This window comes from Pinus tabuliformis, chromosome 6 (genome assembly GCF_031772625.1).
Source record: "Pinus tabuliformis cultivar Carrire ecotype Pingquan chromosome 6, CPIR1, whole genome shotgun sequence".
Classification (NCBI taxonomy): Eukaryota; Viridiplantae; Streptophyta; class Pinopsida; order Pinales; family Pinaceae; genus Pinus; species Pinus tabuliformis.
The window spans coordinates 14980579-14999021 of NC_142292.1; the positions used below are offsets into that span (position 1 = coordinate 14980579).

The following is an 18443-nucleotide window of genomic DNA, read 5'->3' on the forward strand; positions in this document are numbered from 1 at the left end:
CTCGCCTCCACTGATCCACACTAGGATCCACTACGCTGCAAACAATGGCTTGATCCTCAAACGAACAATGTAGCCTTCAAATGTGATCACGCTGCTCCAAGCATAAATATGGTGGATCTTGATTCCGCGAACAAATATTCACACCTGCACTCACTAGTAAAGGAGGCTCCACACTCACTAGTCTCTCTCAGCCACAAAGGCTTATCACGTCAATCTCAGCCACAAGAGATCAACTTAGCCCTGACGCTCTGATACCAACTAAAAAATAATAGGAAGACAGATCGAATTGAGAATGAAACCCGCATCTCTCAGGTGAGGAGCACCTCACGCTGCCACAACGTTGCATTCATTAATTAGAGAAATTTCACATACACAAATATAATGGTGACATTATGTTCAAGAGATCACAACAATATCTTAGAAAATAGGATCTAAATCTAAACTTAGAAAACAATCAAAACAACCTTTCTCCATTATTTCTAAGTAATCAGACGAAGCATATGTTGAGCATATTCCCTTGAGAACCAATCTAGGCCGTCAAATAAAAAAGTAAACAAAAAGTCAATAGATCCTCATCCACCTTAAGCTGAAATAGGAAGCCTTCGGCAACTAGTACAACCACATTAAAAATATTAATGTGGTTGATATAGTTGAATACTTCATAAATATAACAAAAAAAAACTATTGCAACACGAATAATGTCTTACCAATATACACATTTATCATGTATAAAAATGTTATGGGTCAACTTTAACTTGAGAAAAAAAAAGGGAATTACACATCTTACTGTAAAATGGACCGTTTTGCTAAATAAAATTTGCTTATATATAAATGAATGTTATAAATAATAATGAGGAAGTTATCATGGAGGAACTTATTAGAATTTAAATAATCTCAAACCCTTAGGAAATTGGTGGCACAAATCTAATTTTTCAAAGTTATTAAAAGTCAATCCAACCTAACAAACTCTGTAACACACTACACACACTACAACCATTAGTAAGCATTCAGAGAAAGCATATATTGAGCATATTCCCTTGAGAAATAATCTAAGCCCCCAATTCAAAAAAAAAGAACATATCCTCATCAACCTTAAGTTGAAATAAAAAGCCTTCAACAAATATTTTGATTGTGAAATATGTTATGGTTTTTGGGAATGTGGTATTGATAACAGATGGTATTGTAACAAAACCTGTTTACAACATGCTAAAAAACAAAACTTATTTACAAATTAATAACAAAATTAAAATATAACAAATTGACTTTAGTTTTAACTATTTATTATTAATTGAACCAATATTTAAATTAAATTAAATATTAAATATTTATAACATTTTTTTTTATTTAATATTAAATCTATTGAATATTAAACATTTAAACTTGAGATCTACTTCATACTGATTGTAGAACCCCTCACTACCCAATAAAATAACTACTTCCTATTGAATTTTAAAATCCAAAATACATATATATGAAATCATCGGAAAAAGCATTAGAATCCGAGATTCTTACTAACTACATAATCTAATGCGCGAAGTGGAACGGTTGATCCGGCAAAAGTATAAATTTCTGAATTGTGTTTATTTGGCCTGGGTTCATGATTGAGCAACCATCATATTTAATTAGCAGTATGACAGTGTCAATGCGAGGATAACCACTAGAATCCTAAATTATCACAGGTATAGTCAAAGGTATACATTTTTGAATTCTTGTTGGTATTTGCGCTGGTTTCATTATGAAGCCCAAAGCATATTTAATGAGCAATCTGACAGTGGCATTGCAGTGAGAACGTCATTTGGATTTATTACAGCTGTATGAGGTTGTTGCTAACAACATAGTATAATCCCACCGCCAAGAACGTCAGTTGGATCAGTACCGCAGTCCGAGGTTGTTCCCAACAACTTAATATAATCCCTCAAGTGGAGTGATGTCCATCCTGCAAAAGCTTATATTCGACTTTTATTGGGCACCCATCATATTTAATTAACAATGGGGTGAGAACATTACACAATGTGAGTTGGATAACCACTAGAATCCAACCGACAAGATGATTTAATACAATTTTTGAATTGTCAAAAATATAACGTCTAATGTATACATTTTTGTTGTTGGTATTTGGCCGGGTTTATGGGCACTCAGCATGAGCAATATGACAGCGACATTGTAGTGAGAACGTGACTTGGATAAGCACCGGAGTCCGAGGTTGTTACTAACAACATAATATAATCCCACGAGTGGAGTGATGTCAATCATGCAAAAGCTTATATAATCGAGTTTTCATGGTGTTTACAGCGTGTTTGTACGTTCGAATTGCAACAAGGAAGAACAAGTAATTGGAGAAAACAGTGTTTGAAGGATGACAATGGCTTCAACCCCCAAGGTGGTGTTGGGATGTATTGGGTTTTTAGTGTTTTGGATATTATCTGTTTTTCCTGCAGTGCCACTCCTTCCCATTGGGAGAACAGCAGGATCAATTCTAGCGGCAATGCTTATGGTCATATTTGGAGTAGTCTCACCAGATGAAGCGTATCAAGCCATTGATCTTCCAATCCTGGGTCTCTTGTTTGGGACGATGGTGATCAGTGTTTACTTGAAAAGAGCAGACATGTTCCAATATTTGACCCAACTCCTCTCCTGGCGTAACAAAGGTGGCAGGGATTTGTTATGTAGAGTTTCTTTCATTACAGCAATTGCAAGCGCCCTGTTCACAAATGACACATGCTGTGTGGTGTTGACAGAATTTGTATTAAAGCTGTGTAAGGACAAAAATCTGCCACCTCAGCCGTTCTTATTGGCTCTGGCATCCAGTGCAAACATTGGGTCTTCCTTAACTCCAATTGGGAATCCCCAGAATTTAGTAATTGCGATACAGAGCAAAATCCCCTTCGGCAAATTCGTGCTGGGTCTTCTTCCTTCCATGCTTGTTGGGATTGCGCTGAATACGGCTCTACTTTTAGCCATCTACTGGAAACAGCTCTCTGCAGAGGAAAACGTAGAAGAACCTGTAGATGTTGAGGTGGGGGAACAGGATGTCAACTCTCGTAAATCTCCCCAGTCGTGCTTTCTCACATGCAGTCCCCTGATATGATAACTGACAGCATAAGTCCTTCAGAAAATTATCAATGTGATATTGTTGCAGAAAGAAATGATATCCTGAGAAACAGAAAATTGGACGACAGTGAATTTCAGAGAGTTGAGAGCAGTGTGAAGGAATCGAGGGAAGAGATGGTGGGGGTGGGTATCAAAGAGCATTCAAACGGCAAAGGGGATGGTGGGGTTTCCTTGTGGAGTTCATTGAGAGCGAAGATGCCATTTCTTGCTTTATCTGAAAAGGAGGAAGTTCGGTTCTTAAAATGGAAAAGAATCATATGGAAAACCTGCGTCTACTTGGTCACTATTGGAATGCTAGTTGCACTGTTATGTGGCATTAATATGTCTTGGACTGCTATTACTGCCGCAGTTGCCCTTATTGTTCTTGATTTCACAGATGCTTGTCCTTCCCTTGACAAGGTACGATCAATTAACTACTTCCTTATGCAGTCTCAATAAATTAGAAATGTTCAACTGCAACTATCAAAGATGAAATCCACCTTGATAATAAAAGAGAAAGAAGTGGATCCCTTTCTTAATTAAGCTGAAGCCTGCCTTTGAGGGTGTACACGTACTTGGCAAAGTGCGGTTTGCTCTTAGGCTATGCCAGTGAATAAACAACAAGGGAAGGTGGGCATGTCCACCTAAGGGGCCTTGTATCTCAATGGAAAATGGGCATGTCCACCCAAGGGGTCTTGTATTTCAATTTTAGTGTCGGTGTGCTGATCTAAAAATTTACTTTTACGACCAATTTAGATCTATTAAGCCTCAAGAGGGATCAAATCTCTATAGGTGCGAACCTATTTTTTGAGTGCCAAACTTGAGGAAAGGTTTGCACCTCTAGAGATTTGATCCCTCTCGGCACTTGATAGATCTAGTGTTAAGATGGATCTAGGTTGGTTTCAGTCGTGTGCGGTAATACAAAAATTGCTAAACATTTGATTTTTTTGATTTTAAATATGCTAAATATGTCTAAGATTAATTTGATCAATTTAATTTCAAATTTGCTTAGTTACCTAGGTTTGTTGAGATGAGAGAGACTTTTAGTAACTTGAATGATAAAAAATGATGAAATACAAATTTTGAGTGCAAAGTGTCAATATAATAATTTTGATAGATAGAAAATGTGAATACTAAGAATATAGCCAATTACAAACAATCTTCATTGCAATCAATATGAAACTATTTTCTTCTACTATTCCTATTGTCACACCTATTAAGTTTTCCATTTTTTCATATTGATAATATGAAAAGAAGAAGTGGATCCCTTTCAAAATTAAGTTGAAGCCTGCCTTTGAGGGTGTAGGTGTACTGGCAAAGTGCGGTTTGCTCCTGGGCTATGCCAGTGAATAAACAACAAGGGAAGGTGGGCATGTCCACCCAAGGAGTCTTGTATCTCAATGGAAAGTGGGCATGTCCACCCAGGGGTCTTGTATCTCAATTTTAGTGTTAGTGTGCTGATCTAAAAATTTACTTTTACGACCAGCTTAGATCCATCTTAACACCGAATCTGTCAAGCCCCAAGAGGGTTCAAATCTCTCTAGGTGCGAACCTATTTTTTGAGTGCAAGACTTGAGGAAAGGTTTGCACCTTTAGAGATTTGATCCCTCTCGGCACTTGATAGATCCAGTGTTAAGATGGATCTAGGTTGGTTTCAGTCGTGTGTTGTAACACAAAAATTGTTGAACATTTTATTATTTTGATCATTTTAAATATGCTAAATATGTATAAGATTAATTTGATCAATTTAATTTAAAATTTGCTTAGTTATCTCAGTTTGTTGAGATGAGATAGACTGTTAGTAACTTGAATGATAAAAAATGATGAAATACAAATTTTGAGTGCAAAGTGTCAATATAATAATTTTGATAGATAGAAAATGCGAATACTAAGAATATAATCAATTACAAACAATCTTCATTGCAATCAATATGAAACTATTTTTCTTCTACTTTTCCTATTGTCACACCTATTAATTTTTCCATTTTCTCACATCAATAATATTAATAGTAGTTTTCTTGAAATTCAATCATTGTGACTTATGGAGTGTTAAACCCCAAATAATTTTCAATGGTAGTTATTTTTTATTAGGGCGTTTGAATGCAAAGTAATTAGCAATGTTAAATGATGGAAAAGGGGAATAATAAGAATGTACCCAATTATAAATAGTTTATTGTTTCAAGAAGCAAACATTTGGGGTAAGCAAACATTTTATTTAGGATGAAAATTCAAGTATTTTATTTATGGTTGAATAATTTTTATGTGCTTACACTGAGAGAGAGAGTGTATGTTCTTGCAGCGAGAAGGAGAAACAAGGGGAGATAGAGATATAGATGGGGGGGGAGAGGAAAGAAGAGAGAGGCAAAGACAGAGAGGGAGGAAGAGATATAGATATGGAGAGAGAAATGTTAGAGAGGGAGAGAAGGGGAAGAGAGAGAGAGAGGGGTAGGGGAAGGAAGGGAGGGAGAGAGAGATAGATAGATATGGAGAGAGAGTGTGTATGTTTAGGGGATGAGATAGAGAGATAAAGAAGGAGAGACAATGGGAGATAAAGATATACATGGAGGAGGTAGAGACGTGCTTACACTGAAATCAATGCACACTATTAATCTAATTACTTTGAAATTAATGTACATCATACATTTTGTTGCATCAAATAAAAAATTAACATCTACACTAAAATCAATGCGTCTAGTGCAAACAATCAAATATGATTATAAATCAACATCTATACCAAAATCAATGCATCTAGTGCAAGCAATCAAATAGGATTAGAAATCATTATCTACACTGAAACCAATGCATCTAATGCAAGCAATCAAATATGAGTAGAAATCAACATCTACACTTAAATCAATGCATCTAGTGTAAGGTATTATATATGATTATAAATCGACATCTAAAATGAAATCAATGCATCTAGTGTAAGCGATAAAATAGGATTAGAAATAAATATCTACACTAAAACCAATGCATCCTGTGCAACCAATCAAATAGGAGTAGAAATCAACATCGACACTGAAATCAATGCATCTAATGTAAGATATTAAATAGAATTATAATTTGACATCTACATTGAAATCAATGCATATAGTGCATGTGATCAAATAGGATTAGAAATCAACAACCACATTGAAAATCTTAAACATTCATGACTTTCTATATCTAACTTCTATATATGTATATGTCTTTGTGAGACTCTTTCTTCTTCCCTCTCTCTCCACCTTCCATTATGTGTCTACGTCCCTCCCCCTCCTCCTCTCTCTTCCCCTCCCTCTCCCCTGTCTCATTCTATCTGCCTCTCCCTTTCTCTTTCTCTTCTTTCCTCTCTCCCCTTGCTATCTATATTTATACCTCCCTCCATCTCTCCGTATTTGTCTCTCTCTCTAATCACTCTCTCTCTTTCCCCCTCAAATCCATCTCTCTCGCTCCCTCTCTCCCCCTCCTCTCTCTCTTCCTTTCTCTGTCTCACTATGTCTCTCACCTCTATGTCTCTCTCTCACACTCTATTCCCCTTCCATCTCACTCCCTTTCTTAAATATAATCTCATTGTATTGTATTTAAGAAAGTATCTAAATTAATAAAAAACATAATTGGTTGTAAAATATTAAACCTATATTTTGGATCAATCATATTAAAGAAAATAAAATAATAAAAAATTCCTCACTATCTTTCCTCTATCATTGTTAATCACTTTGCTTTCTGATGGCTTGGATCCTTGGTTAAAATGCATCTATCTTAGTTCTTTATAATATTATTTATATTCTGTAAATTTCACATATGTATATATTAAAATATTCTCATTTTTTAATTTATTAAAACCTCCATTTAATCTCTATGAAAATATTGTTAGTCATCGTGAGGGTGGAGGATTTAGATATATCTTAAGAGTAAGTATAACCATTTTGCTCTTGGAGGGTTTAGATATGCCTTAAGAGTAATTATAATCATTTTGCTCTTAGATTTAATTAAAAAATGTTATATAATTAAATTAAAATAAAATATTTTTATTTTGAAATAAGTTATTGTTTTTGGGCATGTGATATTGATAAGCCATGGTATTGGCCCATGGTATTGTAATAATTAAAAGCCAAGATCCATAACATTATAATCAAAAGTTTAGATGGCCCATGGTATTGATAAACCATGGTAGTAGCCCATGGTATTTTAAGTTTCTTCTATCTATCTTTCTCTTGTGGGTATTGACCCATGGTATTGTAAAAAAACTTACTTAGAAGTTAATAATATCCATGATTAAAAATCTTGTCATATTGTAAATATTAAGTTTTTTCAGCTTATTAATTAAATTTATAGATGAAGCACATCTATATTAATTGTTTTTTTTTTTTTTTTTTTTTGACTTTAACGGTTAATTTTTTGATTGGCGGCAAAACAGCTACCGCGTACTTATTACATCGGAATAGATTCCTCAATTTTCTTGTCTCTCAGATTTCTTGTTACACAGTGAGGTCCATGGACATGCTTTGTCACAGAATCGCCCTTTGGGGAAAATTCGCATAGTCTCTGCCTAAAAGGTTCTGAACATCTTTAAAGGATCGTTTGTCCACACAATCATTGGCTGTTACCTGTTGCCACTGGGAGATTTCAGAATTTGACTTGCTTCAACCTGGAATTTGATATGCCGTCCTCTATCTCTGTTTCTCAGACCTCAACCAACCAGCACTTCATTTTTCAATTATGGCTTTCAAATCAATGGCGCAAGACTAAATGCTTTTTAAAGAGTATCAGATTGTGCTTTCATTGGGCATCTTTAAAGGATCGTTTTTCCACACAAGAATTGGCTGTTACCTGATGCCAGTAGGACATTTCAGACCTGAGTTGCTTCAACCTGGAATTTGATATGCCGTCTTCCATCTCTGATCATCAAACCTCAACCAACCAGCACCTGATTTTCCAATTATGGCTTTCAAATGAATGTCACAAGATAAGAACATTTTTTAAAGAGAGAGATTGCGTTTTCCTTGGGAAAACAACTTGCTGTCGCTAACAAATATATTCGATGCACTATCAGGTACAAAGCTTAGTTCAGCTTGCACTGATGCTAGTTTCATATTCCCCTTTGCAGGTGACAAGGCGGTGGGATATGAAATATTCTGTCACATGATCATCTTTCTGTAGTTAATCGAAATTCATGGAAAGGTTTGTTCTGCTAACAGTCTCAACAAGCTTAAGAGTTGACAGACAGGAAAAGGTCCAGAGTTATTGCTGCCATTCTTGGCTTTCTTCCGATATGTGGATGGGGTACCAGTAATAAACTCTTTTATTTCTACCTGTAGCACACCTGTAAAGTGCATTCATTCAATCAATCACACAACTCCCAAGTCGATTCAGGATTCTGCTGGGAACAGAGTTTATAGAGCCTGCCAGGAACAGAGTTTCCAAAACATCTAACTTTTCTTGATTGCCTGCCCTTGGAGCTTGGTTTAATTGATTCCTGATAATTAGTTCAGCAAAAACCTGATGGGTATCCAAGATTGCTAGTTCAGGAGCTGATCCCCAAAACATCTGAAATAACAGTTTTCCTTGGTGAGTCTATTAAGGGATGATGCAGAGAGTTTCTTCAGAGTTTATTGAAAGGGTTCTTTGGCTTCTGGCTGAGCCAAGATTGGCTTCGGAATCGGCTTGAGAATTTAGCTGCCTCATTATATGGTAGAAGGAAATTTTCCGAAACATAGCCAGCATGGGTCTAATTTTCTTGAGAATTCGGCCTAAATGGATCTGCAAGGGATTCGAGATTGAGTTCATTGCTTGAATGATGAGCCGAGAGTCTCCAAAGACCGTCAGGGATTGGATATTCCGTTTAAGAGCCAGAGTCAGCCCCTGCCACAAAGCTAGAGCCTCAGCTCTATTGTTTGATTCGATTCCCAGACCCCAATGATACCTGAGTAATGTAGTGCCATCGGGATTCAGCAGAATTCCACCTCCACCCGCAGCTCCTGGATTGCCTTTAGAGGCCCCGTCAAAGAATAGACAATGGTCATCTAGGGCCGATCTCCACTTTAGAAATTCCTGTTCTTCCAGGCGAATTTCCCACGCTTCATGGCAAGAGGCTAGAGTAATAGGGATGGTTTGATTAATTGGGACAATATCTTTCAGCCAAAGCTCCTCCTCACTGTCCAGCTTCGCTTCATTCCTTAAGGCTGGCTTAGCTTCCAATGTCTCTCCCAGAATAGCTTTAATTTTGGATATAACGTTGTTTGATGTGCAGATTTCTCCTCTGAAAATTCTGTTATTCCTTTCCAGCCATAACTTCCAGCAGATGAATTTAGGGATCCACATCCATGCAGTCTTAAGTAGGTTTTTTTTATTGAGGCAGAACGATGATAGCTTGGCCCACTCGTGAAGCAGGTTTGGCACATTTCTTGGCAGCTCAATCTTGTCCGCCCTTGAACTCAGAACCCCCTTCCAAACTGCCTTGGCAAAGGGGCACAACAACAACAGGTGATCAGTTGTTTCTTCCTCTGATATACATAATGGGCATCTGGATGGCCCTTCCATTCCCCGTTTTCTCAGGTTATCTCCTGTGAGAACACTGTTATGAGCAAGCGTCCAACAGAAGAAGTCTATTTTTGGGAGTGAAGGGAAGCTCCATATGAATTTCCATTGCGTTGGGTCTGGAGGAACATTCGGAACAACAATCAAACTTTTGTATCCTTCAGCAACCGAGAAGGAACCAGTATGGGAGCCCCACCCTCTTTTGTCCTTGGCTGTTGCTGACAAGGGAGATTTTCCTTGGAGTTTGTCTAAAAGTAATGAAGCTTCAGATTGCAAATGGTTTGGTACCTCTCCTAGATTCCAGCTGTCCCATCTTCTGCCAGCATCCTCCGTCCATGTGGATATGTCCCAAAGTGTTTCCTTATTGTTGGAATGCAGCCATAGTTTAATATTTTCCAGGCCTTCTATATGGTGTAGTGGCTGGTCTCCAAGAATCTGATCTTTCCAAATTCTAATTTTTTTCCCATTACCTGGGATCCAGTAGAGGTTGGGACTGAAGTTCTCCAGAGCCGCGATACAAAGCTTGGATATTGGGGAACCTTTGGAGTTTTTTGGAGGAAGGTCCAAACATCTCAAACGTTGACCTTGAAAGTATTTCTTCCACAGTACTTTCTTGCTCCAGCTTATTTTCCCTGCCACAATATTCCACAAAATTTTTGAGCCTAGAGCGAGATTTTGAGCAGCCAAGTCTCTCATTTGTAGACCTCCTTCCATGAATGGTCTCTTAATGGTATCCCAATTTACTAAATGAAGTCTTCTTTCATTGTTTTTCCCCCCTTCCCACAGGAATCTCCTCAGCATACCATCCATTTTACTGAGAAAGGTTTTGGGGGCAAGGAGAATGGAGTGCTGAAAAAGAGGCATGCTTGTTAGGACAGCTTTTATAAGAATTATTTTCCCAGCAGTGTTCAGCCATGAGGCTCCCTAGGCTTGTATTCTGAGCTTAAGCTTGTCCAAAAGGGGCATCCAGTGGGCAACTTTAGGGATGGATCTGAAAATTGGGATCCCAAGATATTTGAATGATTCCCAGTCCTGACAGATTTTCATCTCAAGTAGCCTAGCTATGTCAGCTAGATTTTTGGCTGAGCAATTCCAGCCATAGATTGTGCTTTTTGAATAGTTTATCTTGCTGCCGGAGGCTTCCTTATAGATGTCCAGTTCCTTTTTAAAAGATCTGGCCGAATTAATGCTCGCTCCACCTAGAAGCAGAGTATCGTCGGCAAATTGGGCATGGTTTATGTCTTTGACATTTTGCACCATTCTGAGGCCTGGTAGAATTTGGACTTGCTGACAGAAGTCCAGCTGAAAACTGAGCACTGAGGCTTGAATAGCATAGAGGAGCGGGGACAACGGACAACCTTGTCTTAATCCCCTGGAAGCTGTAAAAAATTCAGTCGAACGTCCATTTACCAACGGTGCAATCCAAGGAGAGGCAATGCAGGCTTTCACCCAATTTATGAAGTTTATTGAGAAGCCCATTTTCGTCATAACAACAAACAGAAAGTCATGCCTCACCCTATCAAAGGCATTAGCCAAATCAAGTTTTATTACCATTCCTTTCTCTTTTCTCTGGCCACTTGAGTGAACTACCTCTTGGACCAGCACAATATTGTCCAGTATCTTTCTTCCTTTGATGAAGCCTCCTTGGTTCTCCGGTATGATGTCCGGCAGAATATTCTTGAGGCGAATGGATATTATTTTGGTAATCAGTTTATAGCTAGTATTACACAGCGAAATGGGTCGAAATCTACTGAAATCTGAGGCTCCTTTCTCTTTCGGAAGCAATGCAAGGAAGGCTGAATTGGTACTGCCTCCTATCTTTGCGCAGAATTGGGACTTCCTAACCATTCTCAGGAGGTCTTTATTGATAGTTGACCAGCAAGACTGAAAGAACCTAGCAGTGAACCCATCAGGCCCTGGCGCTTTATCCGGTTCCATGCAATCCAAGGCTTTCTTGAGCTCATCCATGCTGATCGGGGCAGTCAACATATTATTGACAGGGTCTTGCACACAGAAGGGGATTAGATTATACGGATAGGCTTGAGGATCTATAGGCTGGTCATCAGGCGCTGAATAGAGATCTTTAAAAAAGGAGAATGCTGCTCTCTTGATGCCTTCAAAATCTTTAACCACTGCATCTTGGAATCGGATTTCTGAAACATTTTTGAATTGCTTTCGAGCTTCGGCATGCTTGTGGAAAAAACTAGTATTTTTGTCGTCGGCCTGTAACCATAAGTTTCTAGATTTTTGTCTCCAATACTCCTCTTCGTCCCTACTAGCTTTATGAAGGGCTTTTTGCAACTCAACTTCTTTTTGGAGCAGACTTTGGGTAATAACTGAATCCTCCATTGATGATTGGAGGGCAGCAAGGTTTTCTGTAGACTCTTTTCTCTTGGCAGCAGGTGTTTTCAATGCTTTAGCCCACTCCTTGAGTCTTCTCTTAAGAGCCCACAACTTTTCTTCCCACACGAAGAAAGGGGATCCCTGTATTTTCCGGTTCCAGACTTCAGAAACCACCTCATTGAAACCCTCTTGCTGAATCCATAATGGGCTAAATCTAAATGGAATGGGGCCAAGAAAACCATCCATGGAGAGCTTGAGACTTATGGGTTTATGATCGGAGGTGCAATTGGGCAGAATTTTGGATGATGCCATTAGCCCGCTAGTAAGAAAGGAGGATTGGACTAGGAATCTGTCCAATCAAGCAGCTATATGGCTGGGGCTTAATCTTTTATTAGACCAAGTGTATTTCCCAGCTGATGGTTTGATGTCCTCCAAATCCCAGCCAATCATGATATCTTATACCCATTCTCTGGCAGGATCCCTTACAGGGGAACCACCTTTTTTCTCTTCAGCAGCTAGAGTAACGTTCAGATCCCCTGCAATAATGATGTTTTCTAGATTGTACAATAAAAGAAAGGACTGGAGCGAGTCCCAACAATTTTTTTTCTCCAATGGAGAGACCAGAGCATAAAGGTTAAACATACTTACTTGTTGACCAGAGTCTTTGTGAAGGAGCTGAGTGAAAATCTAGTGCTGACTACTTTCTTCTTGGATCAAGTCGTATTTGGAGCTGTCCCAGAAGGAGGCAATCCCACCAGAGGCACCTCTAGCACTGACAGCTCTACCAGGGCCTTTGCGCCAGAATGTTTTGCTGGATTGGAGGAGAAGAGTGTCCTCCAGCTTTGTCTCCTGGATGAGAAAGATTTCAGGCATATGCAACCTCACAATGTCTTTCAGGGCCTCTTCTTTCAGCCTGCTACCTAATCCTCTACAATTCCAGGAGACGTATTTCATTATTTATTGGGGTGGGGGGGAGTGGCTCCTTTTGGAGCCTTGTTATGCTTGCGCCCGGATCTGGTGTTCATCATTCCCTTGAGAGTTTTCTGGGAACCTTGGAGAACATCCATGTAGGTTTTCTCCTCTCTCTGTTTCTTCTTGGATTTTCGGCCCCTGGTCGATTTGATAGGAGAAATTTGTGAGCTGTCTGATTCGGATTCTCTTTCTTCTGATTCTTCCCCTGAGTCAGAGGCAAGACTAATGTGCTCGTCGTTGCCTGCTTTTTCTCCTTGATCTGCCTTGGCTAGGTGGGCATTTGATTCTTCTTCGATATCTTTCCTTTTCTTCGGCTGATCTTCAGTTTCTTCATGGTTCTTTGAGGCCTCCCCCTTTTCAACTGAGGATGGGCCTTCATTTGAGACCGGTTTGGTCTTGTCATTGGGCTGGGGATTCCCCTTTGGTCCTGTCTGCTTCTTCTCATTTGGCTTTGAAACTACCTTTCCCTTTTTTATTTCCTTCCATCCTTCTTCTTCCTCTTTGTCCCCTGATGGTGCTTTGGGGCAGTTTCGTTGAAAATGGCCGTGCTCATGGCAGATTCTGCATTCAAATGGCAGTTTCTCGTAATCCAGCTTCTGGTAGTGGTGCCAATCTCCCACTGAAAGCTTGATGGCTTCCTGTAGTCCAGCTTCTAGGTCAACTTCCACGCAGATTCTGGCGCAGGTGTATTGGCCCTTGTTATCAGCTTTGTCGATGAATCTGCCCAGTCCGTTTCCTATCTTTTGCAGAGATTGATAACTCCAGCATTGTATTGGCAGATTGGGAAGCCGAACCCAAACAGAGACCTCCTTTGGAACATCGACTGAGGGGTCAAAGTCGGGTTTCCATTTATTCAGAAAGAGACCTTGGTTTCCCATGAAATATGGACCATTTCTGAACACCAGATCTCGGTCTTCCTTGGTAGTGAATTCGAAGATGAAAAAGCCCCTTCCAACTGCGTAGCTGATCACATTGTTGGGAAGCAGGGGTCTCCAGTTTCGTTGCACCCAATCATCAGTCGATTTTGTTGTTGGCCACCGACCCATAAATTGCCCCACTAAACCTCTGTCAACCAAGGCAAGGGCGATTTTGATTGTTTGGTCTTCCGGCAAAGCAATTTCTGGAATTTCATCCAGCTTTTTGATAAACTTCGGGACTTTAGGATGAGTTCGTTTTTTCCCCCTCTGCGTTAGAATGCTTCTGAAGGCTTCTGCTGGCGTTAGCAGAGGGGTGGGAGAGGGCTCCGCACCCCCTGGAGCAGTCATGGCGGCGGGCAGTCGATCGCAGACCTAGTCTGATCGCATCTCAGAGCGCGCGCAGTACCATGAGTTTTTTCCACATCTATATTAATTGTTACAAATATATTGATTACATAAATATAACTTAAATAGTGACCAAAAGTGTGGAGAAATACTAATTAAAATGTAATATTGTTAAATTTTACCTAATATTTGAGGTTACACGTCACTCTAAATATTACATTCTACTCAATATTACCCCTCGCTCCTACTAATTTTATTGAGTACCTTCCATTATATTGAGTTTACCTTCCTAAAACTGAAAATCTGAACACAATGAAATATAAATTTACCTGATTACATAAACGCCTATATATTTATCTTTTTCAAAATTGAGTTGTAATGTCCCTTAATAATAAATAATAAATAATATAATATAATATTATAATACTAGAAAATAAATAATAAACAATAAATAAAAAGATAATAATGGTAAATAAATAATAAATAATAATAAAATAATAAATAACAATACTAAAGTTCTAAATAAATATAAATAGAAATAAAACAAGAAAACAGTAAAAATCAGTAAAGCTATCAAAAAGTAAAAACAACATAAATAAAACAAAGAAAGCAATAAAGTTGCATGTTGACACATGGAGTCTGTGCATGTGGTTCCCCTTCCAATGTTTGCTCTATTTAATAAATGGTGAGGAAGATGAGAGACATTCCATCATTCAATGATACTATCATCCATTCTTTTAAAAAAAACCAAGAAGGGTTACTAACAAGCTCTAAGCAGTTAAATCCAATCATTCGTCCATGTAATAGTATGAATCTCTGTGAAACCTGGTGAACATGCACTACCTTCAAGTCAGAGAGTAAGTGCAGTAGAAAATGGAGTGGAAAATGAGGAAGAAAAGAATGAAGGAAATACCAGAGTTCATAAAGTAATGGAGCTTCCCTATAATTTTTGAATCTATATTAATAGACTAGTCATCGCCAAGTGATGTACCTTGCTTGGCTTGTTTTTTTGTTTTTTGTTTTTTTTATTACGTTCTTGCATCTAAATTTATTTAAGATATATATATATATATATATATATATATATATATATATATATATATATATATATATATAGTAATAAGAAAGGTTAGATTTGTATTTATTTCTCTCGAATTTTGTTCGACTAAATTTTTCTTGATCATCACAAACAAAATAATTGGAAAAAATAATTTAGTATTTTTCTCAAAAATTTTACTTAGAAGTCACACAGAGTTGAAATCCACTCTGATACCATATGTAACAGCTCCAAAATAATAACACGTAATTAATTAGATTAATCAAGCGATTTATAATCAACACGCAATTTATCAACTAGTTAACATTAAATTTCAAAAGAGATTTGAGGACATACAACTTACATGTGGAACGTTAATTGAACGTTATTTGAATTTTGCTAACTGCAACAAAGTTTTGGGGACGACTCTCCACCCAACGGTAGGCTCAATTGCACAAAATATTGCTACAATTGACCACCCCCGAACCCTCAATCAACATACTACTGCCAGGGAATCTTTTGTCTCACAACACTATTCTCCTAAGAGAATGGATGATGGAATCATGGAATGCCTCTCATCTTCCTCACCATCTATTAAATGGAGCAAACATTGGAAAGGAAGCTACATGCACACACTCCATGTGTCAACATGCAACTTTATTGCTTTCTTGTTTTATTTCTTTTGTTTTTACTTTTTGATAGCTTTACTGATTTTTACGGTTTTCTTGTTTTATTTCTATTTATATTTATTTAGAGCTTTAGTATTGTTATTTATTATTTATTTACTATTACTATTTTTTTATTGTTTATTATTTATTTTCTTGTATTATAATATTATATTATATTGTTTATTTTTATTATTTATTTTTATTATTATTTATTATTTATTATTAAGGGACATTACATGAGTTTGCTAAAACTAGCTGACACATTTTTTTATTATAAATAATTTTTATTTATTTTTTATTATTTCGAAGTAACGTTATATACTAGTCGACACATTTTTTTTAATATGTTTTTTTAATGTAAGGTTACGTTACAACATCTCCCTCATATTTTTTTATAATTAATTTTTTATTTTAAAATAACATTACACATATCTTCACCATATACAAGATATATTAGCCGATAACACATATCTTCCGCATATACAACATATATTAGTGGATAACACATATTTTCTGCATATACAATATATATATTAGCCGACAATATTTTTTTAATATTTTTTTAATGTAACGTTATGTTACGTGACAACATCTCTTTCATATATTTTTACGGATCGTAGATTTAAAAATATTGAAAATTTTGATTGAAGTGAATAGTTAAGAAATTTGATAGATATATGGAATGTCAAATAGCTGAGTTAATTAGTACCTTGGGATGTTATCCCTTTCCCTTGGTTTGGAATCTTATGAGGAGAAATGACATTTTTTCGTAGATTTAAAAATATTGAAAAAATTGATTGAAGTGAATAGTTGAGAAATTTGATAGATATGAGATAGTACATTGGGATGTTATCCCCTTCACATGGTTTCAAATCTTATGAGGAGAAATCTGAGGGGCATCTTTGGCCCCTTGTGATAAATAAAGCTCAATGAGTAGGTTCCCAACAAGCAGTGATAAATTCTGGCAGCCTAGATTTATCTTGTTGGCACAATAAGATGTTATCCGCTCCACCTAGTTTCAAATTCCACCAAAGGACATCTTTGCCCTGTTGTGAATAAGCTCCCCACCCTCGTGGAGTCTAGGCTCTTACTAAGTCATAAATCCCTGATATATATGGCTTACATTCGGTTGGATATACTCTTGGTGTTATCTTGTTGGTAGAGTGGGATGTTATCTCTTCCACCTAGTTTCAAATCCATTGAAAGACCAATTGTGGCATATTTGGGAGCAGTTAGATTTCTTACACTCCAAATCACTCCAATAAATTGTTGATTCACCATAGTAGAAAAAGAAAAGAAAAAAAACTTATGTTGTTGGCCTAATGGGATATTATACGTTCCACCCCCTTTTTATTCTAAATCATACTTTAAAAACCTGAAATAAACCAAGGGACATGAAATAAGCTAGTAGTCCGATTGGTAGAATATAAACCTCAGTAATCGATTTAGACTCAAAAGGGATCAAAACTTGTGCATACGCAATACAGTGTCACAAAGATTCGCAAACTAATAAGCCAAACCCAGACACCAGCAATGTAGACTTCTATCTCGGAGGCCAATGTTCCAGGCTCGAAATCCCATTTCCTAGCTACAACGGGAATTGATTTTGAAGGAAACTGCCTTGAATGCTGCTTGAATTCCAGTTTATCAAATTATCAAATCATTTCGAGATATATTGCAACGCTGCTTACTTTTTCTAGGTATTTTCGGAAATGGTATTTTTGGAAGCGGGAATTTTCTGAAATGGTGTTTTTGGGAGCAGGTTTCGTATTCCCTTTTGGTCTTTTTCTCGGGTATGTTTATCACAGTAGATGGGTTCAACAAGACAGGCATACCTGGTGCGCTGTGGAATGCTGTGGAGCCTCATGCACATATCAATAATGTGCCTGGATTGGTCATTCTCTCTATGGTTGTACTTCTTCTCTCAAACGTAGTCTCCAATGTGCCCACAGGTGAGCGTTTCCCATTTGCAAATGATAATTTTGACCTGTACTTGAAATCACATTTGCTATGATTTTGAGGTTTCTGCAATGTAATTGATCCCTAGCTGCAACTTGTGATTTCATTATTCTACATGTTTATCTATGTTGGGAAGCATAGTCACTTGAAACATAGAAATGGTTTAAAATTTGGAAGCGGATGATTTTAACCTTTACTGGAAATCACTTTTGCAATGATTTTGAGGTTTCTAAACGAAATTGATCCCTGGCTGCAACTTGTGACTTCACTATTCGAAGTATTTTTTTTCAGAAATAAAAAAAGGAACTCTTCTCTTATTCATTTAGAATAAAAAGAAGTACATTCATGAGCGGAAGGACTGCAACATCGATCAATACAGAAGGCTATGTAGTGGGACAACACTTTTCAAAAAAGGGATAGAAAATTAACTGTTTGAAAACTAATAGAAAATTTGATGAAAAAGTCACGAAAAAAATAGACAGAATTTTCTGATACTAAAAAGGGATAGAAAAAAAATTAATTGTTTGAAAACTAATAGAAAATTTGATGAAAAGTCACAAAAAAAAAAGATAGACAGAATTTTCCGATACTACAGAG

General features: G+C 37.3%; 1 protein-coding gene across 1 annotated transcript in view; it reads left to right on the top strand.

The window, feature by feature from the left end:
* Positions 1-18443, top strand: part of LOC149256985 (silicon efflux transporter LSI2-like) — a 244438-nt gene that overhangs the window by 93746 nt on the left and 132249 nt on the right. The window contains 4 exon segments of the mRNA XM_089413393.1: positions 1784-2012; positions 2140-3044; positions 3047-3510; positions 17650-17839. Coding sequence (XP_089269519.1) covers positions 2357-3044; positions 3047-3510; positions 17650-17839 — 1342 coding nt within the window. The 5' untranslated portion in view covers positions 1784-2012; positions 2140-2356.